This window comes from Felis catus, chromosome A3 (assembly GCF_018350175.1).
Source record: "Felis catus isolate Fca126 chromosome A3, F.catus_Fca126_mat1.0, whole genome shotgun sequence".
Lineage (NCBI taxonomy): Eukaryota > Metazoa > Chordata > Mammalia > Carnivora > Felidae > Felis > Felis catus.
Genome location: NC_058370.1, coordinates 1,196,235 through 1,223,026, shown reverse-complemented (window position 1 = coordinate 1,223,026; position 26,792 = coordinate 1,196,235). Strand labels below are relative to the sequence as shown.

Below are 26,792 nucleotides of genomic sequence, written 5' to 3'. Positions count from 1 at the left end.
GCCTGAAGGGGCGGCCGTCCGTGCGTCTGCCCTCCCGTTCCCCGCCCCCGCCTCCGCCGCGGCTCCCGCCTCCGCCACCCATCCCCGGCGCCTCGCCGCCCTCCCGGCTCGGCCGCCCCCCGCCTCCCCCCCCGAGTGGCCGTGGAGACCGCGCTTCGCGGGAGGCGGGATCCGCACGGTAAGATGGCCGCGGCGGACCCAGGCGGCCGGGCCGAGCTTCCCCGCGGGAGCGCGGCGGGCCGGGGTGGGGCTGGGCGGGGGCGGGGTGGAGGCCGAGGAGGGGGCCGGGGTAGGGCTCGGCGGGAGAGGCCAGAGGGGGCCGGGGCGGGGGTCGGGAGCGGGCTGGGGGCCCTATGGGGTCGAAGGTCTGAGCAGGTGGCAGAACCGGGGCCTTGTGGATTTGCACTGTCAACTGCCCCTTTTCTCCTGGCCGGAGCAGAGTCCTGACCCCACGGCGCTCGGGCGCTGTAATTCGGTGTTTATTCTTAAAGGGAGCGCCTTTCGAGCGAAGGCTACAAGGTTCGGAAGTGGTCGCCAACTACAGCAGTCGCAGTTACCTGAAGCACCGCACTCGTGTCCCTGTGAAGAGAACGATTTTTATGACCACCGCTTCAGAGCAGAAGCTGAGCTGGTGAGGACGCGAACTGCTTGCTTGGGAAGCAAGTGTTCCTCGGTTTCAGAGTTGGGAGGTTTGTGTGTTGAGTATTTCTCTGGAGTTGTTGCTGTTCCCAGATCGCTGTCCGTGCTGGGAGCGGTACTGGTGTGATTTTGGGTACTACGGGGATGGAGAGAGAGGCGCCTCGTTTGTCCGAGGTTACCTGGAGTTGTTGTCTGGGAACAGCAGAGTGGCCTGAGGGAATTACGCACCTGCCCGGAGCTACAGGACTTGGGCATTTGTAGGAGGAATGACATCGCTTGGTTTGTCTCCCGTGCCGGCTTACTCCTCTGGTGCTGAGTGTGGGCACCCTCCTAGCACCCAAGGACGTGGTCTTGTGCCCGCGCTCTCTCCCTGGGCGATCTTTGCCCAACTCGTGGCTTTCGATAGGTACCCTTGTTAGGTGACTGCTTCCCTAATTAATGTTTCCAGCGCTGGGCTGGGGACCTATAATCCAGGTGCCTGCTTGACTTCTCCATCTGCGTGTCTGATAGTCAGCCCAAACTTGCTCTACTCCTCAAACCTGTCCTGTTTCTTTTTGTTTGTGGCCCGGTCCTCCAAGGTCTCAAGCTTGAAAGCTTCGGTCCGGCCTCGAGCGCTCTGGTCCTTTATTCCTCTGCATTCAGGCCGGCAGCACGGCCGTTGACTTGCGCCCACAGAATCTTCACCTGCTGTGTCTCTGACTCTCCTGCCGCTGCTCTCGTTTGATGGCTTCTCGCTGGCTTTCCTGCTCGGCTTTTGCTGCCCCACTTTCTCTGTTCTTTAATTTAAAAACATTTTTTTTATTTTACGTTTTTATTTTAGAGATTGGGAGTGTGTGAGCAGGGGAGAGGGGCAGAGGAAGAGACAGAATCTGGGGCTCGATCCCATGATCCTGGGATCATGACCTGAGCCAAAATCAGGAGTTGGACGCTCACCCGACTGAGCCACCCAGGTGCCTGTGTTTTTTGATCTTTTAATTTAATGAAGCGATTTAGCGTGTCCTTGTCTGGGGTAAAGCGGTATCCGTGATGTATAGATTACTTACGACGACAGTGGTGGGCTCGCCATGTTAAGAGCCCAACTGGTGCCCCCACGGCTGGCACCTCTCTGCCCTCCTTCCCATGGTCACCGCCTCCTGAGTTTCACGTCTTTACTCAAAACAAGAAAACGCTTTGCCGAATTTGTATTTGTTGCTAAAGCACGTATCACGCGATTTGTGTTGTTTTTGTTCTTTGTAAAACTGTCTGCCACGCTTGGGTCTTGCTTTATTCGTCCAACTGGTTTCTGAGAGTCTTCCCTGTGGCTGTGTTCATGTTTTAATTGTCCTAGTAAATTCTGTTACGCGATCATAAGCCTTTCTCAGCAATCCTAAAATCCAGATAGCTCCGAAAATCAGAAATTTTTTGTTTTTAACCTATTTGATGGCAAAATCTGCTCCGGTGAAAGCTTTTCCATCTCCATTCCACCCAGTGTGGCTGCCCAGACGTTTCCCCAAAGAAGTCGTATTTAATTGTGGGGTGTCACCCCAGACTGCAGTGTGCGTGTCATGTGACATATGCTAAGTCGTGCCGTGTAGTTCTGGATACAGTCGGCAAGGTTTTAACTTTCGGAACGGATCTGCCCAAGGGTTTTGGGCCTGGGATTGCGGTTCCCTGCTGCTTTTGAATGAACAGCCAGGTGGGTGGCTTCCTGATTTTTGCCATCTTGAAAAGTGTTTCTGTGAGCAGGCTTGTCCGTGTCAGGTGTGCGGTGGTGAGTGTGGAGGACCTCAGTCTAGTGATAGAATCCCCGGGCCCCGTGAGGAGCGCGTGTGGTCCGCCCCTCAGGGAATGCCGGGTCTGTTTGCATTTCCAGTCTGCTCTCGCAGCAGCATCAAAGAGCTGGAGGGAGCTCCATGTCTCTGTGGACACTTGGTATGGTCCGACTTCTTAATTTTGGTAGGTCTGGTGAGTGTCTCATCGTGGGCTTCTCTCTCGGGCACGTGTGTCATCGCATTGAACATTTAGCTTATGTCCCTCGCGGTTGCCCTTCATGCTTAGAAGAGGGTTGATCTAAACTCCTCCTTTAGCCGGTGAGGCCTTACTTGGTACGACCCACCGCACGACTTGACCTGTCCATTCGGAGACTCTGGGCTCTCCCTCGCACCAATCCTGTCTTCTAAATATGCTAGCCTTCTTTCTGATCCCTATATCTGCATTTGGTGCCAGGCGCTTTGAATTTGCCGTTTCCCACATAAAGTATCTTTCCACCATCTCCTTATTCCTTCGCGCTGCGTCGCCCTGCTTCACTCTGAAATGATTATGATTCTTAACGGAATTCTTAACATCCTTTTTTTTTAATTGAAGTACAGTAGAGACCCAGCGTTTCTGGGTGCAACATGGGTATCTGATGACCCTGTAGGTTTCCCTGTGCTCACAAGTCTGGCTGTCATCTGTTACTGCACAGTCCTATGAGGGACCATTGAGCGTGTTCTCTGTAATTCGTTCCCGTGATCTTCGCTAATTTTTAAAATACTGTTTTCCTGTAGAAAATAAGTCAGAATGAGTTATGCAGAAAAACCCGATGAAATCACGAAAGACGAGTGGATGGAAAAACTCAATAACTTGCACGTCCAGCGAGCAGACATGAACCGCCTCATCATGAACTACCTGGTCACAGGTAACGGCTGGCTATAAGGGTGCTACCTCTTGAACGTAAATCTCCCTTTTGGTATGTATAGGTAGAATTTTACGTTGGACTTCCTTGGTAGAATTGTGTTGGGGTGTAATAAAAACACACTGCTAATTTTCCTAAATTTGTAAATTGCCGTATCAAAGGTGACCTGTTCCAGAGGTGAGGTTGTTATGCCAGGTATCTGAGCTCTAAAGCAAAAACCTGTTTCTTGACCTGTAATGTTTTTGCAGCTTATCAAGTGACTAAAGAACGTTCTGGAATACGTTTAAACCACCAAGTAATTGATCTCTTTTGGCAAGTCTGAGAAATTATACTGGGCTGTTTCTAGAAGGTGTGCCTAACTCAGAGGAGAAAGGGGGAAGGGCAGAAGCAGATGGAAAGTAGCAAAAGGGGTCTGTAACTATAGTTCTCCTTGATACTGGGAAAGAAGAGGGTAATTTTGTACATGGTTGGAAAACACCGATGTTTCAAAAAGGTCTGAGTCTCCTTCCATTGTTCACAGTGCCTCGTCCCCCAAATCAGTCTTGACCGAGACTTCTCTGGGAAGGTGTTGAGGAAGTGTCTGCCTGTAGTGGGGGTGGGTGGCCACACATGCTGCTTAGACGCTGGTGAGAACTGTGCACTCACAAGGAGGCAGGAGGGTCAGGCCTCTGCAGGCTGTGGAGGCGCAGCCGGTGTGCGCAGACGTGCCTGAACCACGCCTGCAGCCTCTGCCTGGGGTCGCAGCCTTCCCGGGGGAGCCCGTAGTGCCCTGGGCTTCCCGGCATGCACTCTTGCCCCTGGCTGGGGGGTGAACGGCGTCTCGGGTGGGATGGGAAGGAGTGGCGTACGTGGTTTTCATTTTCTGTGTGGGGCACGGCTAGCAAATCAGAGATGTAAATGCCAAGTCCCTAAGACGGTGCGGGTCACGTCGAAGGTTATTGGTTTGAGGTGGATGGGCTTTCTAGGGATAAAAATGCTTTGCGTTAGTGTCTTGCTAGCTTCCTGAGCACTGAAGATGGTTTTCATTTTCAGAGGGCTTTAAGGAAGCAGCAGAGAAGTTTCGAATGGAATCTGGGATTGAACCTAGTGTGGATCTGGAAACACTTGACGAGCGGATCAAAATCCGTGAGATGATCCTGAAAGGCCAGATCCAGGAGGCTATCGCGTTGATCAACAGCCTCCATCCGGAGCTCCTGGACACCAACCGGTATCTCTACTTCCACCTGCAAGTGAGTTTCAGTTGAGAGGCGTCTGGTTTGTGGACACTCGATGAGGTTACGTGTGCTCGTCTCAGAAGTAACGCGGCTAATTTGCATTAACAGAACGTTGTTTTAGTTTACGTGGGGAAGGGGCTTGGGTTAGCCGTTGTCTCGTGTGTTCCAGGAGCTGTTTCTTGCTTTAGGAGCGTTAATGTCACAATTTAGGGCCGCTAGAAGTTGTCACGTAAGACGTCCTTTGGCTAGAGACTAGAGCGCGTCACCGGGTGTGCCTGTCCGGGCGCGGGTGTGTAAGCCTGTCTGCCTTTGCCGGCCCAGCAACAGCACCTCATAGAGCTGATCCGCCAGCGCGAGACGGAGGCAGCGCTGGAGTTCGCGCAGACCCAGCTGGCAGAGCAGGGCGAGGAGAGCAGGGAGTGCCTGACGGAGATGGAACGCACTCTGGCCCTGCTGGCCTTTGATAACCCTGAGGAGTCTCCGTTCGGAGACCTGCTTCACATGATGCAGAGGCAGAAGGTAAGACCGACGGGGCCTCCTTCCCCTCGGTGGGTGTTCAGGGCGGGACTCTAAAAGGCACAGCTGTAGAACGAACGGAAGCCATGTCTGGGCACGTGACACTCAGTCACGACCGCACCGATTCTCCCGTCAAGTGTCCCCTTTCCCTGTGTGAACCGGGAACTGAGCACCGTGACGTCATACACGGCATTCAGACTCTCTGTCTCAGCTCTTCTCGTTGGTCTTAACCTCCTCCTCGTTTGTTTGGAGACTCTTAGAAGTAGGTGTCTGAAACATGTTTTACCTAAAATCCCCTATTTGCTGGTGAAGCTGTTTGTCTCCTTGCTGCTGCTTCTGTGTTCCAGCCCCCACGACGGTGCATTACTGCCCCAGACGTGGCCCTTTACTCCCATGGCCCTTTCCTGCCGGAAGGGAGGGCCGCTCTCCAGGCCGCCGCCACGCGGGTCCTCCTGTGGCTTGTCCCGTGCACCTTGTGTCACCCCACCCTGCTCTTTTCTCCACCCCGGTCCCCTCAAGCCTGGCTCACGGCATTTCACTGCTATCCAGGCCGGGTATGAGCCCCACCGACCGGGCCGCGAGCTCCTCCTGGGCAAGGAGTGTGTGTTTAACATCCTCTGGAGGGCCTCACGGTCATGGGCTTCGTATTCATTTGAATAAGTAACCATCTTCTCCTGTAAGAAGGTTATAAGAAGTGTAAATGCACATTGTAACTGGTCCTATCGGCGGGCACTCTGCACTTGTGGTTGTTTTTATCCGGCGTATTTATTTTCTAGGTGTGGAGTGAAGTTAACCAAGCTGTCCTAGATTATGAAAATCGTGAGTCCACACCCAAGCTGGCAAAATTACTGAAACTACTCCTTTGGGCTCAGAATGAGCTGGACCAGAAGAAAGTAAAATACCCCAAAATGACAGACCTCAGCAAAGGTGTGATCGAGGAGCCCAAGTAGTCTGTGCCGGTGGCCCCTGCGCACCCCCCCCCCCCCCCCCCCCCCCCCCGCCCCCCGGACCGGACTCAGAGCAGCTGTCTGTGACTGACAGGTTACCGCAGTAGAGAACTCTTTCTTCCCCCTTTTCCTGGATTTTTTTTTTTTTCGACCTGGCATCTTTTTTAAAGGGAAAAACGGCCCTTCTGAGTGCTGGAAAACTTGCAGCGAGAGACGCGGTGTCTTTGGAAGTGTGGCGCAGACCGCGGTGGGCGCGCTGACAGCGGGGACGGGCCGCATCGGCCACCGAGCACTCTGTAGTTCGGGAACGTTGTTGAATGGAGGCCTCCCTCGCAAACCTCTGACAAGCACTGATCATTATTTTGCTTTCTGTTAGCTCGTAGGCAGAAAATACGTTTTCTCAGATCTGCTAAGACTCGTCAGGCCTTTGTGGAGAAGGTTTCTCTTACCCCTTGGTTTTTTGTTTTTTCATAGGAAAGACTATATAAATTTGTAAATCCTAATTCAAAGACTTCTTTTGTGTGAGGGTATTGAGTTTGGTTTGTTTCTCTCTGGTCTGGGTGGTATGGCTCCTGGGGAGATGCGTTTGTGTGTGTGTGTGTGTGTGTGTGTGTGTGTGTGTGTGTGTGTGTGAGTGAGGGCTGGGGCTGTGTGTTTTTTAATTTTTTAAATCTATATTTTGGTGCTGGTTGTGGTGAGAGACTCTTTCTTAGCGGATCGATGGACCTTCTCTTGTAGGCAGTTTTGTTGAAAATAAAGGTTTCTCTTTGATTTCGAGAATGACCACAACGGCCTCCAAAAAGTGTTAATCCTCTCAAATCTTTTGCTTTCGGAGCTCATGTCTCGGTGCCGGGACAGTGACTGATGGCAGTGGCCTCATCTAGTGCTTGCGGCCTGAGGGCCCATGTGCCCCTGGGAGTGGACCCCGAGGAGTGGGGTCTTGACAGCGAGTACCCCCCCCCCCCAGGAGTGCACACTTGCCTTGGCGGGGGGGGCTTGCCCTGCAGCAGGCCAGTGTGCGTGTGAGTCCCCACGTGTCCTGCCGCCGGTGCAGTTGCTGGGACGCGGGTGCTCTGGTGACCGGGGACACGGACTCGTGTGTGCGGACTCGCTGCAGGTGCAGCTCGGCCCTGGTCCTGTAGGGCGGTCGTTAACAGAGCTGCCGGCCGACCCCGCGGGCGCAGGCTCGAGGAGGTGGAGGGGACCGTGCCCGGGGGCACAGGGCTTCCTAGCCACGGGCGGCTCTGCACATCCCCCTGGTGCGGGGACTCCGTCCTCCCGGTGCGGATCCGGGGCGGGGTTTGGTGCCCGGGGCTTTGTAGAGGCAGATGCCAACAGCTGCTGAGCTGCGGGGAGCCGGCTTCCTTGACCAGCGAGGCTGGGCGGGCTCGTGGGTGCTCCCGTGGGTCAGGTGGTCTACCTCTGACCGCTGGGGCCACGTCCCCCACACGCCTGCAGACCTGAGCGCGATCTTCACGTGCTGTGCGGTCAGCCGGTCCTCCGCTTCATCTCTGCTTCCTGCTTCCACTCGGAGCCTGGGGTCGGTGGTGGGTTTTTGACCGCCTTGGGTGGTCACTGATGCAGAGGCAAGACTGTGCGTTGTGGATTCTTCCGGCCTCTGTCCACCTCGCCCTCCTGCTGCCCTCTTGGTGTCGTGAGGATGAAGGGGGGGTCTCTCCTTGACGCCCGAGACCGTCTCAGCAGTCCAGATGTGACCTTTCTTTAGGGCTGTTTCCTCCGAGGCTTGAGGTCGATAAGTTAGGGCCAAAGGTTTTCGTCTTCAGGTAGTTCACCATTACCTGCTGCAGGAGCCGGAGAGACGAGCAGGCGGCGTATGCGCTTGGCGGGTACCAGAGTCCAGCACGTTTCCAGTTGGCTTTCCTCGTTAGCGCACGTGAGATCGTTTGCGTGCGTGACTAATACGTAATCAACCCGACACGTTCTTCAGAGTCCAGGGTGTGAGCCGTGAACCATCGGCCCGAACGCGCGGGCGGCGGCCCCTGTTCGCCTATCGAGGCAGCGGGGGACGTGCGAGCCGGGCTTTGGCGAGACTCGCTCTCAGACCCGCTGCTGCTCTCTTCCCTCTGAGGCCCGGCTACGCTCGTCCCGTCTGTCGGTGGACCTGGAGGCTCCGGCGGGACCGGCTTTGCAGACGCCTCCCGTGGGCCGCCGTGTGGCGGTCTGTGTCTTCGGCAAGCACGCTAAATCAAGCCATTTCGAGACCACAGACGTTAAGTATAACGTGATTTTTCTTCGTCTCGTTTGGATCTCGCTGTTGTGTTTATGAAAATGTACGTTTTATGTAGTTTATTCTCTTTATGTTTTGTGGAAAGTGCCTTGAAATAAATAAAATTTGAGAATATTCTGGTTACTCTGCATTCCTGATAGGAAGTCGTGTGAAAAATAACCCTAGTTTGGAATCTTTACGAAGCGTAGGGATTAGCGGAAATCCAATGACAGCTAATATATTTTGCCACTTGAATGGAGGTTTCCAGGTTCCAGAACAGGCAAACGTTCATCGGGCCTGGTGTTTGACGCGGAAGTCTCCCTCACACGTGACCGAAGACCCCATGTGTGAGGCCTCAGGGGATGAGGTGGCTCCCCCCACGCAATCAAGATGCATCCAGAAGCCGTGTGGGGAAATGTTGAGGACGGTTTCTGTTAAGGTGGCGCGGTGTCCGTATTTCTCTGTGTACGATGCTGGTTTTGGGGAGTGGGGTACCAGGGCTTTCAGAAAGAACCGTACACGTTTTACGTTCAGGACAACGGTGTCCTCCGGAGGACAGAGTGGGACCTGCTCTGGGAGTTACCCTGGTCCTGAGTCCGCCGTGTCCCTGCGGGCCTGTGGGCCTCCACAGCGTCCTTTGAAAAATGCAGAATAGGGTGCTTTTGCTGCCTGTTGTTAATTTCACAGTAAAATTTGCCTTGTTTTTCTCAAGAGCGATTTCCTGAAAGGTCTTTTTAGTTTTTGCCCGTGAAGATCTACGAAGGAGAAGGACTTAGAGACGATGCCGACACGTCTGGTGGGAAGTCCCATCTGCTAGCCCTGGTGGAGGGACCGGGGCCGCGTCCTTCTGCCCCCTTCTGTCCGTTCCCACCAGCACTGTCTGCTTTCACAGATGTGCGTCCGTGTGTGCTGTGCGTGGACGCGGAACTCGTCTCTTGTCTAGAGATGCAGCACTCGAGTTTCACGTTTGTGAGAAAATAGATTGGGGCTGCCGTCTGCGTCGTTTTAAGCTGAAAAGTTTCTTTTTTTCTTTTTCTTTTTTTTTTTTTTACTCACGCATGCTTCCTGATGGTCCAAGTCCAGGGACCGCTGTGGTGAGCCTGAGGCCCTTCTCCCCGTGGCACATGCCGCATCCTGCAGAGGCACACATCCTGTGCTGTCAGGACCGTGAGCGCCTCGCGCGGAAGGCACTTGCGGAACATTGACAGACTTGGAGTGACAGCTTTCCAGCGCCTTCTAGCGCGTGCAGAAGGAGGGTGCTTTGATGCCGGAGCGGTGGCGTTACTGAGTGTAGCCTCACAGGTTTGTTACATCGGAGAGGGGAAAGGAACCCTCCGCCGTCACCATTCCCCGTGTGACGATGGCACCTAAACCCTTCTTCCTGCCAACGCCTGCCACCTTGCAGGAGGTGGTGCGGTGGTTGGTTGGTGGTGGCGTGACCGTGCAGAGCAGTGAGCGCTTGGGTTTGCACTCAAGACCACCCGGGGTGTTTGGCAAGGGCCACAGTCCCCGGCCCGGGGGGCCTGCCCGTGTGGGATGTCGTGCCTTAATTCTGAGATGCCTTCGAGGCGCTTTTCCTGTCCTCGTGATTTGCTTCCGTAGACATAGAACACGGGTTTGCAGGGGCCTTTGGCCTCTGTGCCTGTGCAGACTGTCGGCAGTGGTGGGGTGTCCCCAGCTGCTCCGCCTTCACAGGCCGCAGGGCCCCAGCTGCGGCGGCTTCGGGCCCTCGGTGGGGGGCAGGAGGGGCAGTCTGGGCCGACCGGTCATCCCGTCCCTGCATCTGCAGGGCAGAGGTGTTTCTCGTTGCAGGGAGCCTGTGGTGGGACCAGGATTCATCTGCAAAGTTGGGAAGTCCCCCCGCCCCCCTCTGGAAGGCGGGGTCGCTGGGTCCATTCTGACCGTGATGCAGAAGGTCTGTGGGACTCCTACTCGGCTCCAACCAAAACTGGCAGCTGGAGGAGGGAGAACCGGGAGGAGTGGACTTCTCTGCACGCGCCTTCCCAGCACCTTCCGTCTGGCTGTGTTTTCGAGCAAGTCACACCGCGACCTCGTGCCCGGCTGTGGGTGTGGCACCGGCAGGAATGGTGCCGTGCGGTGCGGGTACGAGTCTCCACCTCACGTCGGGAGCCTGGGGACCGGGAGGCAGCGATCCCGCTGTCGCCCGCTGCGCCGGACCGCCGGACTCGCGTGCGGAGCCCTGCCTGGCTGGGCTGTCTGGCGCTCGGCGGCGCACACGGCGCCACACGCTCGAGAGGGAAGCGAGCCTGGTGGTCGCCGTGGCCTCCTGGGCCGGGGGCTGCAGGGCCCGGTGGGCGGCCAGTGGAGGCACAGAGACCCAGGGCGAGCCGGGCCCTGTGCAGCTCCAGACCCACGGGCCCGGCGAGTCCTCGGTCTCGAGCGTCTAGCTGTGTTTTTAGCGTGAATCACGTGCGGAACGGCAGCGCGCGTGTTGAAGACGCGGATGGTGAGCCCACCAGCACGTTGAAGAATGAGCCGCTCCGGAACTTGGAAGAATCCCGCTGTAGAACCTACACTGCATTAAATTCATTTATTATCCGAAATTCATTTTTGTGGTTTCCGGTCACGTTGTGCACACTTGTTTGTCCTTGGGTCCTTCTACCATTTAGGTTGGTAATTGGGTGCAAAAGACAGACTCCTCCCTTCAATAGCTGGTGTGAAGCTGGGGGGAGGGGAAAGAGGTGATGGGGGGGGCACCGCACCAGGGAGACCCCCCCACCCCCCACCCCGGGCCCGGGTCCTTGAGGTCTGTCGGTTACAGAAGCTGAAGCTGCACCGGGTGTGGCGCTGGGCCTGCGCCCCCTCGGGCTGCGCGGTACTGACGACTCCGGAGGCCGAGGGGAGAGGGAATTGGCTTCCAAAAAAGCCCCTTGGCTGGAGGATGGGGCCGGCGGGGCCCTGCCCTGCGGGGATGTTTTAGGCTTTGTTTTAAGTGCAGTGAGAAGCCTTGGGAGGCTGTGCCATGGCGGGACGGGACCCAGCTCCCTGGGCTGCCCTGTGCAGGACGGAGGAGGCGGCAGCTAGGAGAAGCCAGTGTGGCCGGAAGCCCGGTTGTGGCCATCGGGTCCTGGCGTCCGCGGCTCCGTGCTGGCCGTGTCCTCGACGAGGCCACGTAAAGCCCACCCCCCGCACACCGAGAGGGCCCCGGGGACTCAGCTTGGGGGCTGGCAGACCCTCTGTGCTTGGCATGCCCTTGGGGCTCTGGCCTGTTCCGCACGGCCTGCCACGTGGACACTGCCCGCTCAGCTGCCCGGCGTTGGCTGGCTCGGGTGGCAGGGCGGGAGCCCACCTCCGAAGACCCACCTTACAAACTGGGGGCGCTTGAGTCTTCCTGCTCTCGCGTTCTGTGAAGACTGTCCCCAGTTGTCACTGGACGAGTCCACAGCCCTGTGACACGGGGACCACCACCATCCCCCGATTCACAGGCTCCTGTCCAACACCAGAGCCCTGACGCCAGGATCCCCCAGGCCCCGCCCTCCACAGCCTGGTCCGCCCAGCGGGCCACCCGCCACCGCCACCGGGAGCCCCGCACCCTCCCCACTCCCGCCGCCGGACTTCACGGGAGCCGGAGCCCTGAGCCGCAGGGAGGTGGACCCTGACAGCTGCCGGTGGAGCGAAGGGCGGGGACCGAGTGTGTGCCCCGCCCCACCCGCCCTCCCTCTGCGGTGGCCGTCCGGGGGCGACACGTCCTAAGAGCAGAGCGCCAGACGGAAGCACGGCCGGGACTGACACGTGGCCTTGGGCGGCGCTGCCCCGTGTGGGTTGGAGAGGCGGGCGCCCGACCTGGACGCGCTGCGCCCGCGGACGGCTGCCCCCGATGCAGCCGCTGCCACCGGAGGAGGCCCGCAGGGACGGGGCTGAGGACGCCCAGTGGTCCAGGTGGGGCCAAGGTGTGGGGGGCGGGGCGGTGGCTTGGGGCCGGGGCGAGGCCACCTTCTCTCCACCTACGGGCTGTGCACTTCCCTGACGGTCCGCATACCAGTACCCAGCCCCAGACCCCATCCCTTTTCGAGTCCCAGGGCCAGAGAGAGACCCCAGGGTCCTGGGGGGTGCGCAGGCAGGAGGTATCCCAGGAGTCCTGCCTGGGGGAAGGGGGCATCGTCCTGGCTGGTGAAGTGGGAGCTCACGGACCCAGCTGTGGGTCCTAGAAGTGACCCTGCCGGGTAGGACCACACCCATTTACAGGCCCGAGTCCCTACCGGTGACCACACACCTGAGAGCAGGTTCAGCTAACATGGCAGGTGGCTGAGTCCTGCCCACACCTGCCAGCTGTGTGCTGTGGACAGGTCTCCATGGTGGGGGGGGGGGAGGCTCCTGGGGGGACAGGGCCCACATTCTGGGAAACATTCTGTTTCCACATCCACTGCCGAGGACAGAAGGCCCCAGGACAGGGGCTCTCCTCACGACTGTGACACACTGAACAACCAGGCCACCTGTGCCGCAGCCCTCCCTCTGGTTCTGTGGACCCCGGGCCCACGTCAGGCCCTGGGATTCCCAGGCCAGTTCACGTCCGTCTCCGAGTGCCCAGGGAGCCTGGTCTCGGGACCTGCTGCTGCCGCCCAGCACAGGGTCACAGGAAGGCCCGAAGAGGTAGTGTCCCCGAGGCTGGGGCAAGATGAAGGCAAAGCCAGTGGGGGAGACGGGAGAGAAGCTGGTCGTTTCGCAGGACAGGGTGTGCAGAGCGGCGTGGGAAGGGCCGCAGTGAGCGTGGGAGCCCCAGAGCCCAAACCGCAGCCTTGGCCCGGGCCCTGCTCCAGGCATCTGCTAGAGCTGGGGGGCTGCGTGCTGGTGCCTGCCAGGGTCCAGGAGCGCTCTCGTCCTCCCCCCCACCCCCCACCCCCCCTGCTGCCCTGGATACCGAGGGCTGATCCAGGTACTGATCCGGGTGGCATGGGCTCACGTTTCAGCGGCTCTAGCTGGCTCAGCTTCAACTGCCTCCCTGTGTGCTCGCCCTGGAAGGGGCACTTGCCCCGCTTCCCCAGGCCGTTGGCAGGAGAGGCAGCCTGAAGTTCTGGAGGGGTCTGGGGGTCCTGAGTGGAACTGGATTCAGCCGGGACGAGGCTGTCCCCACCCCTGAGTGGACCCATCGCAGTGAGTGTGGCTGTTTCTGGCTGCCCACCCTGTGTGCCCTCTGCCTCGACAGCCACGTGTCTGCCCTTGTGGGCCCTGGGAGCAGGGATGGGGGCAGCCAGTGGCCTTGGACCCGTGGCCTGCAATGCCGGCACATTTCCCTTTTCTGAATCGAGGGGCCACGTGACCACATGTTTGCTCAGCCGTGGATGCTTATGCACAAGGGCCACTGGCAGGAAGCAGAAGTTTCTAGAAGGTTCATAGGAAGCATTCTGATGAGCTGGGGGCACAGGCCTGAGGCTCAGGGCAGGTCACTGTGGGCAGGATGAAGCTCTCCTATCCACTCTTGCCTTCTGTGTTCCCAAACAGGCCATCCGCAGGATCAAGGAGTCCGTTTCTGGGCCGCCGAGTCCAGCCAGACTTCCTTGTTCTGTGTCCCCAGCCACTGGAGAGGAAGTACCTCTGCCTGCCCAGCTGGCATTGCCTCCAGCTTGGGGACCGGGCCGGGGGGCCTCCCAGGGAGGAAGCAGACAGCACCTTGCCCCACACGAGCTCAGGGCAGACTGCTGGCCTGGATGCTGACGGGCCTTTCTTGGCTTCCCGTGGTCACAAGGAGGCCCAGGGGCAGCACCATATTCTAGGAGCCTGCCAGCCTCCCAGAGTGGGTCAGCCTCAGCTGGCCTTCCCACCCAGAGAGCAAACACAGCCAGGCTCTCAGGGTCACCAGTGAGATGGGCCAGGTGGGCTTGCTGGGGGCACAGTCCAGTCTGGATGCGGGTGGCCCTCCACTGCTCTGACCATAGAAAGGAATGAAGCTCCTTCTCGAAGGCACCTTTGGACTGTGGCTGTCTGTGGGGGCATTGGAAGCTCTGCTCCACGCCCGCCTTCTCCTGGTGCCCCTGGGCAGTGCATACACATGCTTGCAGGGGGCGCGGGGGTGTGGGAGCGCCATGGGCTCCCCCGGAATGGGGCACCCGGAGGCCGTGGTGATGCTGCAGCTGGCTGGGCTCAGGCCAGCTGGACGGACTCCAGTGGGCAGTTTGGGCTGTGTTGCTCTGGGCCTCCCCAGTAAGGCCAGTGGGAGTGTTTGCTCAGGAGAGCGATGTGCCCAACAGGCCTGCTGCCCCTGGGCTGGAAAGCTGGGTGGGAGGGAGGACTGTGTGAGGTGCTCGTGGGGCGACTGTGGTCAAGTCCCAGGGATGAGCGTCGGGGAGACGTTGGGGGCATCATCTTCAGGTCTGGAACCCCAGAGGGGCAGGTGCCTGAGCCCACGGTGGTCCGCCCTGCCAGGGGCCCCGTGTCCTGTGTCGGGTAGGCAGTGAGCTGGTGCCACCTGCGGGCTTATCAGCCTCGCAGGTGCCTGGCCCTGCCTCCGCCCCACGGTCTTCAGTTCTGGAAAGAAAACTAGCGTTCGGGGCCCCCGGGCCCAGAGGGACAGCCACTGAGCTTCCCCTATGGCCCCATCCCTCTCAAGCAGGGGAAGCCTTGGGACCTCGGGTCCATGCTGCTGTCCCCGTTGTCCAGGCTTCTGAATCATTCCAGTAACATTTTAAGAACCTGGAGGTGGGGGTGGGGGGCGTGTGACGGGGGTCACTGGGCAGTTTCCAAGTGGAGCACCGTCCCCCAGCCGACCTCAGCCAAAGCAGGGTCTAGTGTCTGGCTGCTGGAATTGCACAGCTGGGGATATTTTTAGCACAGGACCCGATTTCCCACTGGTTCTGGTATATAAAAGCAGAGGGCCACAGAAGGGCGCCCTGGAGCCCTGCGTGCCACGCCCCTCTGAGGTCCAGAGGCCCAGCCTGAAGTGCCCGGTCCAGAGCACGCCTGGGAAACCAGTCCAGGGAAGGGATGGGGTTCCCTGCGTCGTGCCAGGGCCCGGACGGGGACTTCTTTGATGCCCACACCACACGCCCCATCAGGAGCTGGAAGGCACTTTGGAACTGGAATCCCCAAGCCCCAGATGGGGCCCTGGCCTACAGATAGGGGTCTGTTGGGGCCAGAAGGCCGGCTGCTGGAACTCAGACTCATTCACCCCCAAACTCCCGAGTGATGGTGTCGAACCTCGAATCAGCTGTCTCTGCTGGTAGGACTGCAGGGCCCCACAGCCTCAAGCAGTGGCTCCTTGGCTGTGGAGGGGCTGCAGCCAGGAGCGGCCCCAGGGCGCCCACGGTGGGGCCACTCAGCAGGTCGGGGCCGTGGGGAGGGCCGCCTCCTCCCTGACCGTGGAAGAGCACACTGTGGTTTGCGGACAGGGAGTGGACCCACGTGGAGACATCAGCCGGAGGAGGTGGACACAGTTGCCTGGCCTCCCTTCCTCCTGGTCACAGTGGCTTCTTGTTGGGACATTGGGAACTTGCTGGTCACTCTGCTGTCTACTCACCCATGAAGAGGCAGCTGTCATGGGCACCAGCCTGTCTTCACTAAGGAGACGGAGGCTCGAAGAGGCCAGGCCTCTTGTTCCGTGTCCACAGACCCACCCGCACCTGGGCGCCAGGAGGCCAGCCCCCGGGGCAGCTCCTGTGGTCAGTGGTCCATCCTGCGGGGAGTCCCGCAGCCCTGACTTCTCCCGGCAGGTGGGCCCCGCTCCAGGTCGGGGCGTTTGTGGTAATGGGTGCGTCGTATCACACCCACTGATGGGGCTCCTGGTGTGTGCGCCCCGCTCGGGATGGGTCCCCGTGCAGGCGGGGCCCCTGAGCTCCCCGCGGGGCTGCTGCAAGGCCCCCGCACTCTCTGACCACCCGCCCCCAGCTTGCACACCCCGCCCTCCGCACGGGACATCACAAGTCACCAGCGGTACCCCCTCTCCACCCATCTCCCACCCCCACGGCTGGTGCCCACAGCTCCCTCTCTCTCATTGTTTAAAAGTAAACTTTGTCTCTGAGGCCGGTTCTTGATTTACAGAGTCACGTGAAGGGAGTGACTCTACCGCCCGCCCCTCCCTCCACATCTTCTGTCAGCGCCCTGCCTTTGTCCCTCCTGCGAGTCCCTCTCCGCAGGGAACCACGGACAAAAGCCCGGAGTTTGCTCAGATTTCTGCCGTTGGTTTTCACACCCCGGCACCCCATCCGGGACCCCACATGCACGGGGGCGTCATCTCCTGGCTCTGGCAGCTTCTCAGTTCCCTTGGTCTCAGGGGCAGTTGGGGAGCACTGGCCAGAAGTTTCGAGGACCGTCCCCCTGTGGACACCTGTCTGGCGACTTCCTAGGCAGCCGGGCCTGCCTCTCCTCCGCCCGGGTTCCTCCAAGGGCCGACCACCCCCACGGCACTGTCCCCTTGCTGGCCGCCCAGCACCGCCTGCCCCGACCTCCTCTGCTGGGCACACACAGCTTTCCTGCGGAGCCTCCGGGGACCCGCTGCCCTGCTCCCATCCCGTAGTGGCCCACCCCTGCCACGAGACCCTCCCTTTTGGCCTCAGCCGGGGTCTCCTGGGCAGGTTACTGAGCTGTCTGCTCTTGCCCAACTGCTTCCCTGGGGACCCTGGCCTGTGGGGAGCGGGGAGTGGGGGCGTGGACCTGGCTGCCGGTCCCGGCTAGCACACCCCTCCAGCTGTGCTCTGTCCCACGTGCCCCTCTGCTGGCCGTCCGCTGCTCCCAGCCTCTGCTGTCGTGACTCGTTCCTAGAGTCTGCCTGTGCTTCAGGAGCCGACACGCAGGGGGGTTCCGGTGTCGGAGGGGCGGCCACGCTGCCCTCCTGGGTGACACCGTCCCTCCTGTCCCGCAGGCCCGAGTGCCAGGCATGGACGGGGACGCTGCTGCTGGGCACGGGCCTGCTGTACTGCGCCCGGGTCAGCGTGCCCGTGTGCGCCGTCTCCATGAGCCAGGACTTCGGCTGGAACAAGAAGGAAGCCGGCGTCGTGCTCAGCAGCTTCTTCTGGGGCTACTGCCTGACTCAGGTGGTGGGCGGCCACCTGGGGGACCGGTAACCACCCTGCTCCCCACGCGGGGCCGGGGCTGCCCCGGGGGGAGGCGGCTCCCGCAGGATGAATGTGGGGCCAGGCCTGGCCTGGAGAGAGGCATCGGCCGGGAGGACCGAGGTCCGTGGAGGAGGCGGTCCGGGGGCAGGTGCGCGGCTCCCCTTGGGGCGCTTGTCCTGGGGGGCGGGAGGGGGGTGCTTGTTGGGACGGAGGGACAGGCTGGGCCTGTGCCCTCACCCTCCTCCCCTTCTGCGGAGGAGGACGAGGAAGCGGCGCCCGGCCCGGTGGCGGCAGCTCAGAGCCGGGCTGGAGCAGGCACCGGCTTGGGCTCCTCCGGGCAGGACCCGCCCACCCTGCCCGCCACCCGCCACTGTGCTCCCGTCCTCCTCCAGGATCGGGGGTGAGAAGGTCATCCTGCTGTCCGCCTCCGCCTGGGGCTTCATCACTGCCGCCACCCCGCTGCTCGCCCGCCTCAGCAGTGCTCACCTGGTCCTCATGACCTTCTCGCGCATCCTCACGGGCTTGCTCCAAGGTAGGGCTGTCTTGGCAGCTCCCCTCTGCGGTCCCAGCCGTGCCAGCGCCAGGCGAGCGCGCACGCGTTGTGTACGCGTGTAGGTACACGCGCGTGGACACGTGGGTGTGTGGACGTGTCCGTGCAGGTGGGTGTACGTGTGGGTACATACGTGTACTCAGGCGTGATCCCGCGCGTGTGCTTAGGTCAGAGGATGTCTCCTGCGCCTGCCGATAAGGCCCCGGGAGCCCCCAGCGCGGCGGGCGGGCAGCTGTCCTCGTGGGCAGGGAGGCACGAGGACCGACCGCCCCCAGCAGGCGGCCGGCGCTTGGCTGCGCTTCCCCGTGGCGGGCGGGTCTGTCGTGCCGCGCGAGGCCTTGGCGCCGAAGCTCTGTCTGTTTCCCAGAAATATTTCACGGTCTGGCACAATCCGATGTCAGATGCCCCCCTCCGCCAAAAGGCCCACCCCGGGGGCGTGGGTGGCAGGCAGCTTGCCACACGGTGGCCGTCAGCGCCCCTGGCCGCTGGAGCAGCGGGAACTTGCTGAGTTTCTGTGTGTTGCTGGGCAGAGGCTGCCCCTGGCCGGAGCCTCGGGACCCGCGTCTGCACTCGGCCTCTCCCTGTTTCCTGGCCGGCCCCAGCGGTCCGCCTCTCGGGCAGTCCGCCTCCTGAGCCCCCGTGGGTTCACCCCGGTGCCCCATGTGTGGCCGGTCCCGTGGCTGGGGTTTCTGGGCACCCAGCCAGGGGGCCCTCGGCTCAGGCTGTTCCCCCATCTTCCTGGGAGGTGGGGGGCCAGTCCGTGCCGTCACGAGAGCTCAACGGGCAGCGATCAGCCTGGGTGACTGGCAGTTGGTGTGGGTGGGGGTGGGGCCCCGACGGGAAGGCCGGGCCCTGCCTCAGCCCCTGGCCTCTTAGCTCTTCCGGGGAGAAAAGTGCAGCACAACAGGTGGGAGCCGCTGTCCCTGCTTTATTTTTTTTTTTTAATTTTTTTTTTCAGCGTTTTTATTTATTTTTGGGACAGAGAGAGACAGAGCATGAACGGGGGAGGGGCAGAGAGAGAGGGAGACACAGAATCGGAAACAGGCTCCAGGCTCTGAGCCATCAGCCCAGAGCCTGACGCGGGGCTCAAACTCACGGACCGCGAGATCGTGACCTGGCTGAAGTCGGACGCTTAACCGACTGCGCCACCCAGGCGCCCCTGCTGTCCCTGTTTTAAAATTAGGTTTTGCAATGATCATAGATTCACAGGAAGTTGCGAAGAGGCCCCGGGGTCCCTCGGGCCTCCCTGGGGCTGCATCTCGTGTGGCTGCGGGACGACGACACATCCGGGCACCGTGGCTCCGTGGGGCCGCTCGCTCGGGCCTCACGGGCTGTAGGTGCACTGCGTGTGTGAACGCGTGCGAGCGTGCGTGTGCGCGCGAGAGAGCGTGTGAGTGTGCGTGCGTGCACGCCTGTGTCATGTGTGAGCATGCGTGTGCGAGTGTGCGTGAGCATTGTGAGCGTGTGCGTGCGAGCACGAGCGGGAGTGCGAATGTGCACGTGCGAGCAGGGCGTGCCAGTGTGTGAGCGTGTGTGCGAGTGTGAGTGGGCCTGTGCGAGCAAGCGTGTGCGTGTGTGAGTGTGCGCGCACGAGCATGCACGAATCAGCGTGTGGCGTGCGTGTGTGAGTGCGTGTGTGAGTGTGAGTGTGCACCAGGACTCGAGCTGGTGTGGCAGGAGTGCCAGCTCAGACTCCGTCGTTCCCACAGCCCGTTCTGTGCCAGGACCCTGAGCACACCTGTCCCCCAGCTGAGAGTCCAGCTGACAGGTCCTCGGAGCCCAGTCCTGCTGGTCCCCGGGGGAGCCTCCCAGAGCAGCTCTCAGTCCTGGCTGGCCCCGCCCTGGCCCCAGGTGACAGCGTGGGGACGCAGCTCTCTGCTCGTTTCAGGGGTCTACTTCCCGGCGCTGACCAGCCTGCTGTCACAGAAGGTACGAGAGAGCGAACGTGCCTTCACCTACAGTGCCGTGGGGGCCGGCTCCCAATTTGGGTAAGTCCTGGCCCTGAGAGCCCAGGGGACAGAGGGTGTGCCCAGGGGGGCCTGGGCGGGGACAGGCCACGTGGGCGCCTTTGCAGCTCAGGGAGATGCGGGTCGGCTGCTTCTGTGCTGTGGGGGACCCCCCCCCACCCTTGTGCATGTTCTGTCCCCAGGACAGGTGGTGTGGTTGAGGCTCTGGCAATGGGACACGGCGTTCCCTTTCATCTGTGCTGAGGGAGCCAGAGGGGGTGCCGTCCCGATGTGGGAGGCGACCTGTGCCCCCGTGGGGGGCATGTGACACGGTCCAGACATGAAGACCCTGTCCCTGTACTCCTGAATGGAGGCCTCGCTCGGGGAGAAGGGACATGTTGCTGTCCTGATGGGGCTTCACTACCCGGGGCTCAGGTCCCTCACTTCCCTGCTGCCAAGAAGCAGGCAAGAAATCAGAGCATGGAGGGGTGCCTGAGGACGGGCCAGGAGCCCGGATAAAAGCCCAGAGCGCCCAGTGGAACGGGGGTTCTGGATACGCCGTGTGGGACGTACTCCCACAAGGAAGGGTGTGCGTTGTTTCTGAAATCCCGCTTCACCCAGGCGTCCTGGGCCCGTGTCTTAGGCTGAGAGGCACGGAACACAGTCTGCCCACTGCACAGATGAGGAAAGGGAGGCTCCGGGGGGGAAGGCGCCCCCCCTGCCCACCCCCCACCCCCCGGCCTGCAGGAGGCGAGGATCCACAGGGCTTCTGGGCTTTGTGCTTGCTTCTCCCGCTTTTGCGTTTAGACATCTTGGAGGCCAACTTGGAGGCCCGGAAGCAAGAAATTAAAGCAACAGAGGGCCCCCGTGCCGCGTCACGGCCGCACGGCTGTGCCCACGTCCCCTGGGCGCCGAGGCAGCCGGAAGTCTCCCTGAACGCTCCGAATGCTTCACAAAATATGCTCAGACTGGGGCGGCTGCTTTCCTGGTGACGAGCTTATGCCGGGTGGGGGTGCTCAGAGGCATCGCCTTGCCCCAGCAAAGCCCAGGGTCACGGCCACCTGTCTTTCAGGACGCTGGTGACGGGGGCCGTGGGCTCCCTGCTCCTGGACCGGTACGGCTGGCCTAGCGTCTTCTACCTCTCCGGCGGGCTCACCCTGCTGTGGGTGTGTTATGTGCACAGGTACCTGCTGAGTGAAAAAGGTAACTGCGGCCGGGCGGGCGATGGCCGGCAAACGCAGCTGCCCAGGGAGGGCGAGGGCCTGGCGCCCGGCCCCTCTAGCGGCCGCTAAACATCCACCCAACTCACCTGCGGAGTAGCACCCGCTCAGCGGGTCCCTGGGCTGCAGCTTGGCCCCGTCCGGAAAAGCATCCTCTAGACTAGAGCCTGAGGAAAATGCCAGTTCTCGGGCCGGCTCTGCCCGGGTTCAGGCCTGAGAGCCGTGCCCCAGGAAGAAGCGGGCACACGGAGACAGGTGCCCACCGGGCACAGGCAGCTGGCAGGGGCCATCGGTCTAAAGATGGCAGGAAGCGGGGCTTGGGGGATCTGAGGACGGGGGAAGGACCGAGGAAGTCTGTTCAGACTCCCTCAAATGCCGACAGCCCAAGGTGCTGGCAGGGAGGACGGTGTGGCCGTCCCCGGGGCAGCCAGGTGGTCCGCAGGGCTGTGGGGGCGCTGGCCCCTGGAGCTGCCCCCCCGGGAGCCGTCTGTTACGAGCAGACGCCGTCCCCCGATTCTGAGGAGGTCCCACATGGAAACCGCTTGCCCCTCAGATCTCATCCTGGCCTTGGGCGTTCTGGTGCGAGGCCTGCGGGTGTCCAGGCGCACCAAAGTTCCCTGGAGACAGCTTTTCCGGAAGCCCTCTGTCTGGTGAGCCGGCGCCTCGGGGCCACGGCTTGGGGTGGGGCGGCACGGGGCCGAGCCCAGCCGATCTCGGGTGTTCCTGAAGCCTACACGGGCCGGGGTCACCCCGGCTTCTGAGCTCCGCGGGGGCTGGCGGGGGCGCCCCTCCGTGCGGGGCTGGGGCGCGTGGACCCTGAGCCCGGCCCGCGCCCCCCAGGGCAGCCATCTCCGCTCAGCTGTCGTCCGCGTGCGCTCTCTTCATCCTCCTCTCCTGGCTGCCGACCTTCTTCAAGGAGACGTTCCCCAGCTCCAAGGTGGGTGGACCACCCTGGCGCCCGCGGGGTGACAGAGACACGGTGTTGTTTGCGGCCCCACTCGGGCTCGCAGCCCCGAGCTGACCTCGCCCGTGCTCAGGGCCCACGGCCCCTCTGGTCTGGTGCAGCTCCCCAGGACAGGGCCCCTTCCCACCACCACACAGCGCCCGCTCCCGGGATGCACCCTGTGCGGCCGCCCGGCAGAGCCCTGTCCTAGGCTCAGCCGACGGTCTGTGCGTGGTCATGACTGAGGACGGGCCAAGTGGGGATCGCGACACGGGCAGGGTCAGCTTGGCCCACTCCACCCCGGCCACCCTCCCCATCTGGTGACCAGAACCTCCTGCACCTCCACACGGTGGGCCTGTGTTCCCCCTGCTCGGCCCTGTCACGGTGTGGGGGGCCAGTGAGGGGGACTCGGCCTGAAGGGGGGCGGCCCTAGTGGACGTGGAGCTCAGCCAGGGTGGGGGAGGTCAAGGTCAGGAGGGCCCTCCAGCCCGGGAGCCCAGCCTGTGGGCAGGGAGAGACTTACCGGGCATCAGGGCACACGGGCGACCACCGGCCTGTGCAACCTCTCGCGGGTGGCCAGGCGCATGCCCTCTGAGGCCTCCCTCTTCCCTGCAGGGCTGGGTCTTCAACGTGGTGCCCTGGCTGGTGGCCATCCCCGCCGGTCTGTTCAGCGGGTTCCTCTCCGACCATCTCATCAATCAGGGTGAGCCCTGGGGGAGGGGTCGCCGGGAGCCAACCCAGCTTTGCCACACTGTGGGGGGTGGGGGCCCCCTCCTGGGGGTGCTACGGGGATGGGAGGGGTCTTGCCACCCCCAGGACCTCGCTTCGAGAGTGGGGCCCCGACCACCTCAGCTTCAGTTTCCCGGAGGGGGTGGGGCACAGGGAGAGGACCTGATTCCTGTGGGCACCGTGGAGCTCCTCCTTGGTCTTCAGAGGGGTCAGAGGTCATAGGTCGGGGGGGCTGTGTGTGCAAGCCCTGGACCCCAGCGAACACGCCCGAGGACGAGGATCTCACAGACACGCACACCGCACGCGCATGCACACGCACAAGCATTCTTAGACGTTAGTCCTTTCCTAGTGAGAGAGTGCTGCACCCTCACTGTGGAAAAAGTGGAGACTTTGCAGAAACAGGGAGACAGCACGTGTGTAAACCGTCCCGGGGCCTTCCTTCTGCCTGTCTGCTTGACCTTGTCCTGGAGAGTCCTCTAGATGCACACCCAGGGCAGGGCACACGTGCTCACACGCACTTGCACACGTGCACCCAGGACACAGGACATCCAGGGCAGGGCACGCACACTCACACGCACTCGCACACGTGCACACATACCCAGGATGCAGGATGCCCAGGCAGGGCACACGCGTCCACAGGAACTCACATGGGTGTGCACACGCATCCCGGATGCCCAGCACAGGGCACACATGCCCACACACACTCACACAGCTGCTCACATACACCCAGCACACAGGATGCCCAGTGTAGGCACGTGTGCCCACACACATGTGCACATGTCTCACGCACGACCCGGGACACCCCCTCCTTGAGCCCAGGGCCCGGCCCTCCCCTCCTGCTCCCTCCCTGCAGCCGTGCCGGCTGGGACCCCACGTGGGTGCCAGTGGGAACCTCTCTCCTCTGCTCAGGTTACAGAACCATCACTGTTCGGAAGTTCATGCAGGTAGGGAGGTGGAATGCTCCTCTGGACACCCCTGGTTTGCTCCCGGGACCTGCGGGTTGTGACCCCCCCGTCTCCTGACCCAGAAAGCATTTGGAGGTGCCCTGGGTCAGTGCTGGGGGCTGGTTTGGCCGACCTGAGGCCCTTCTCCCAGCTGTGCCCCCCCAGACCCCCGCACACGTCTCTGGGCCTGGGTCACCCTCATTCCCCTCTGGTCGGACAAGTGGGGGTCTCATACCCGCTGGGCAGGCCTGGGAGGGGCTTTCCCAGTGACCTTGCTCAGTGCGCCCTGGGAGGAGCCCTGTCGGCAGGCACCAATCCTCTCTCCCGCAGGTGATGGGCCTTGGTCTGTCCAGCGTTTTTGCCCTGTGTTTGGGGCACACCTCGAGCTTCTGCAAATCTGTGGTGTTTGCATCAGCTTCCATCGGCCTGCAGACCTTCAACCACAGGTGAGGGCCGGGCGCCCCACTCACCAGCCGGCACCCTGGCACGGTGGCTGTGCCCTGGCATGGCTGAGTGCCCTGCTGTGGGGGGCGGGCCTTGGCTGGGCTGGGTTCCGAGTGCCCGTGTGGCAGTTTCTAGACCCCGGGTGCTCAGAGGACCAGCCCCGGACTCCATGGGGTGGCAGCCGCCCTGTGGTCACTTGCTTGCCCACCTCCCTTTCTCTTTCCCACAGTGGCATTTCCGTCAACATCCAGGACCTGGCTCCATCCTGTGCCGGCTTTCTGTTCGGTGAGAGCCACTGGCCCCCGTTTGAATAGGAGGGGCTGTTCCCCACCCAGGCGTTGCTCACCCGAGCCCCCCCCATCCTCTCTCCGGGCCCCCAGGGGCTGCCCCCGGGCTAGGGCCTCCTGTGACCCATCCTCGTTGTCGCTCTGTCTCGCTCACAGGTGTGGCCAACACAGCTGGGGCCTTGGCAGGTAAGAGGCGGGCTGGGTGTCTCCCGGCTGTCCCACCCCTGAGTCTTCCCGCCCCGCCAGCCCCTTAGCCCTGCAGGGTGGGGCACGGCGCCCTCCAAGGTCCCCCGGTGTCAGACCAGTGGGGAGGGGGACAGTGAGATCCCGGAGCTGGTCCGGGGCGAACGTTCACTTTTCTGACGGCGAGCACCCCAGCCCTCACTTGACCAACAGATGTGAGTCAAATCCTCAAGGCCCGGGGTTCCAGGGGTTGAGTGGCTGGGTGAGAACGCTGGGGCTCACTCCCCACGGAGGACCTGTGAGAGGCAGTATGCCGGACAGCCCGTGAGGTCTCTGGCCCTCTGGGACCCTCTGAGGCCGGCCCTCCCTTGGCCTGGTAGCTTGGACACCTGAGTTCAGCTTCTGTCCCTCAGGCCGCCCCCCGGCCTCCCCTCCTGGTACCCTAGCCCCAGTCCCTGCCCCGGCCCTCCCCTCAGGACTGCCCCGCCCGCCTCTGGTGCAGGTGTCGTGGGCGTGTGCTTGGGAGGCTACCTCATCGAGACCACGGGCTCCTGGACGTCCATGTTCAGCCTGGTGGCTGCCATCAGCAGCCTGGGGCTGTGCATCTTTCTGCTGTTTGGAGAGGCCCAGCGCGTGGACCTGAGCCCTACCCACGAGGACCTCTAGCCGCCTCGGCCTGACGGTTCCCCGAGGACCCAGTGCTGCCCGCCTCGGGGCGTCGGGCTGTGTTGAAGAGCCTCCCACTCCTGATCCCGGGTGTGTGAGCAGAGGGGGACGGGCCCCAGCGGAGCCCGGGCAGCCCTGGTGGGCCTCAGTCTCTCCACCTGCCAGTGAGGTGATCGCGCCCTCCCCCGGGGTTCGTGGGCTGGCAGGGGTGAGTGGGATTGGTATTTTGAGTAGCAGCTGCACTGTCACAGTCTGTCCCACGTAGGTCTGCGTGCCCACATGGTCACTGGGTGGGAGGGCTGCCTGTCTGTCATCACAGGGGCAGGGGCACCACCCAGCTGGACTCTTCCCTCAGACCTGCTCTGCTTTGCTTCTTGGCCCTGGGGCCAGATCATTCTTCCTGGGGGGTGCCGTCCTGTGCACTGCGGGCTGTTTAGCAGTTGGCCCCCGCCTACTAGGTGACCCCCTCCGCCAGTGATGACAACCAGCACTGGCTTCTGGCCTCACCACATGTCCTCAGGAGACTGTGCCTTGGGCCAGAACCGCGGCTCTGATGGAGGCTGTTGGGGGTTGTGGGCTAGATGCCCTCGCCCATCTTTGGGGCCCCCCCTGGCACCCCCTGTGGGTCCCTCTCTGCCAGGGATGCTTCTGGGGACCAGGGAGCCCTCCCACCTTGACCTTCTCTCTCTCATAATGAGAAACTGGTCATCTCGTGAGTTTGTAATAGATTTTGCAAGATGTCTACGTAGAAGAACTAAGAATGTGGAGAGATCACACCAGACTTATTTAAATGATTAAACTGGAAAGGGAAGGCTGCAATTTTATTAACCTTCCTTTATTTATTTATTTTTTTCTGAAGCTTTTATTTATTCATCTTGAGAGAGAGTGAGTTGTCGAGCACGTGGGGAGGGGCAGAGAGAGAAAGAGTGCTTGAGTGAACTGGGGAAGGGCGGGGGGGGGAGGGGAGAATCGCAAGCAGGTTCTGTGTTGTCAACACAGAGCCTGATGTGGGGCTTGATCCCACGAACCGTGAGAACATGACCTGAGCCGAAGTCAAGAGTTGGACGCCCAACCGACTGAGCCCCCCCAGGCCCCCAATCTTCCTTTTTTTAAAAATAAACACGTATTAAAGGCTTGTTGAGCTCACCCCGGAGGAAGCCAGGGGAGTGTTGCAGGTGACGGTCAGGGGCGGCCCCCTGAGCAGACACATGCAGGAAGGAAGGTGGAGGTGAAGGTGCAGGGGCGGCGAGGGAGGAGGTGCCCCTCCACCCGGGGAACCCGCCCGCGGTGGCACGGAGCCTCTGGCCTTGCTGTGGCCTGCCTGTCGCGGCTCCCGCGGAACCGGGCCCAGACAGCCCAGGTGCGCTGGAGGAGGAGGAGGGTAGCTCCGCGTGAGTACACGTTGCTCCCTGCCGCCCCCACTTGTGATCAGAAAGAACCCGAAGACGGACCTCTGATTACAAAATGAGTCTGGCCTCCATAGGTCAGGCCTGTTTGTGGAGGTGGAGACGCGCTGGGGGGCGTCGTGGACATGCGGAGATGCGGAGAGGCGCTGGGGGGCGGCGTGGAAATGTTCTAGGGATGTTAATTTACCACAAAGGCCTTCGCGTGTGCTCCGCTGGAGGTTTTCCCCAAGTGACCCCCGGCGGAGGAGGAGCCCAGCCCCGGAGGGCCCCCCG

At 61.7% G+C, this 26,792-nt stretch overlaps 2 protein-coding genes across 5 annotated transcripts; both read left to right on the top strand.

Annotated features, from left to right (window-relative positions):
* The first annotated feature begins 18 nt into the window (after window positions 1-18).
* GID8 (GID complex subunit 8 homolog) lies at window positions 19-6,472 on the top strand. 2 transcript variants are annotated; one of them, XM_023251025.2, is made up of 6 exons: window positions 19-178; window positions 492-631; window positions 3,165-3,295; window positions 4,325-4,521; window positions 4,828-5,025; window positions 5,799-6,472. In XM_023251025.2, the coding sequence occupies exons 3-6, from the start codon at window positions 3,178-3,180 to the stop codon at window positions 5,970-5,972; spliced, it is 687 nt and encodes a 228-aa protein (XP_023106793.1). In that variant the 5' UTR covers window positions 19-178; window positions 492-631; window positions 3,165-3,177; the 3' UTR covers window positions 5,973-6,472. The 2 variants fall into 2 exon arrangements, with proteins under 2 accessions (XP_023106793.1, XP_003983347.1); XM_003983298.6 differs by lacking the exons at window positions 19-178; window positions 492-631 and adding an exon at window positions 1,528-1,589.
* A 5,265-nt stretch (window positions 6,473-11,737) lies between these two features.
* On the top strand, window positions 11,738-25,932 carry SLC17A9 (solute carrier family 17 member 9). 3 transcript variants are annotated; one of them, XM_023251011.2, is made up of 13 exons: window positions 11,744-12,096; window positions 17,009-17,206; window positions 17,594-17,733; window positions 19,640-19,739; window positions 20,770-20,900; window positions 21,471-21,567; window positions 21,758-21,854; window positions 22,476-22,563; window positions 23,499-23,533; window positions 23,864-23,979; window positions 24,207-24,262; window positions 24,421-24,450; window positions 24,950-25,932. In XM_023251011.2, exons 1-13 carry the CDS (start codon window positions 12,035-12,037, stop codon window positions 25,111-25,113), a joined length of 1,314 nt encoding a protein of 437 aa, XP_023106779.2. In that variant the 5' UTR covers window positions 11,744-12,034; the 3' UTR covers window positions 25,114-25,932. The 3 variants fall into 3 exon arrangements, with proteins under 3 accessions (XP_044909336.1, XP_023106779.2, XP_044909335.1); XM_045053400.1 differs by having other exon boundaries at window positions 11,745-12,096; window positions 20,770-20,880; XM_045053401.1 differs by lacking the exon at window positions 23,499-23,533 and having other exon boundaries at window positions 11,738-12,096.
* Window positions 25,933-26,792: the final 860 nt, after the last annotated feature.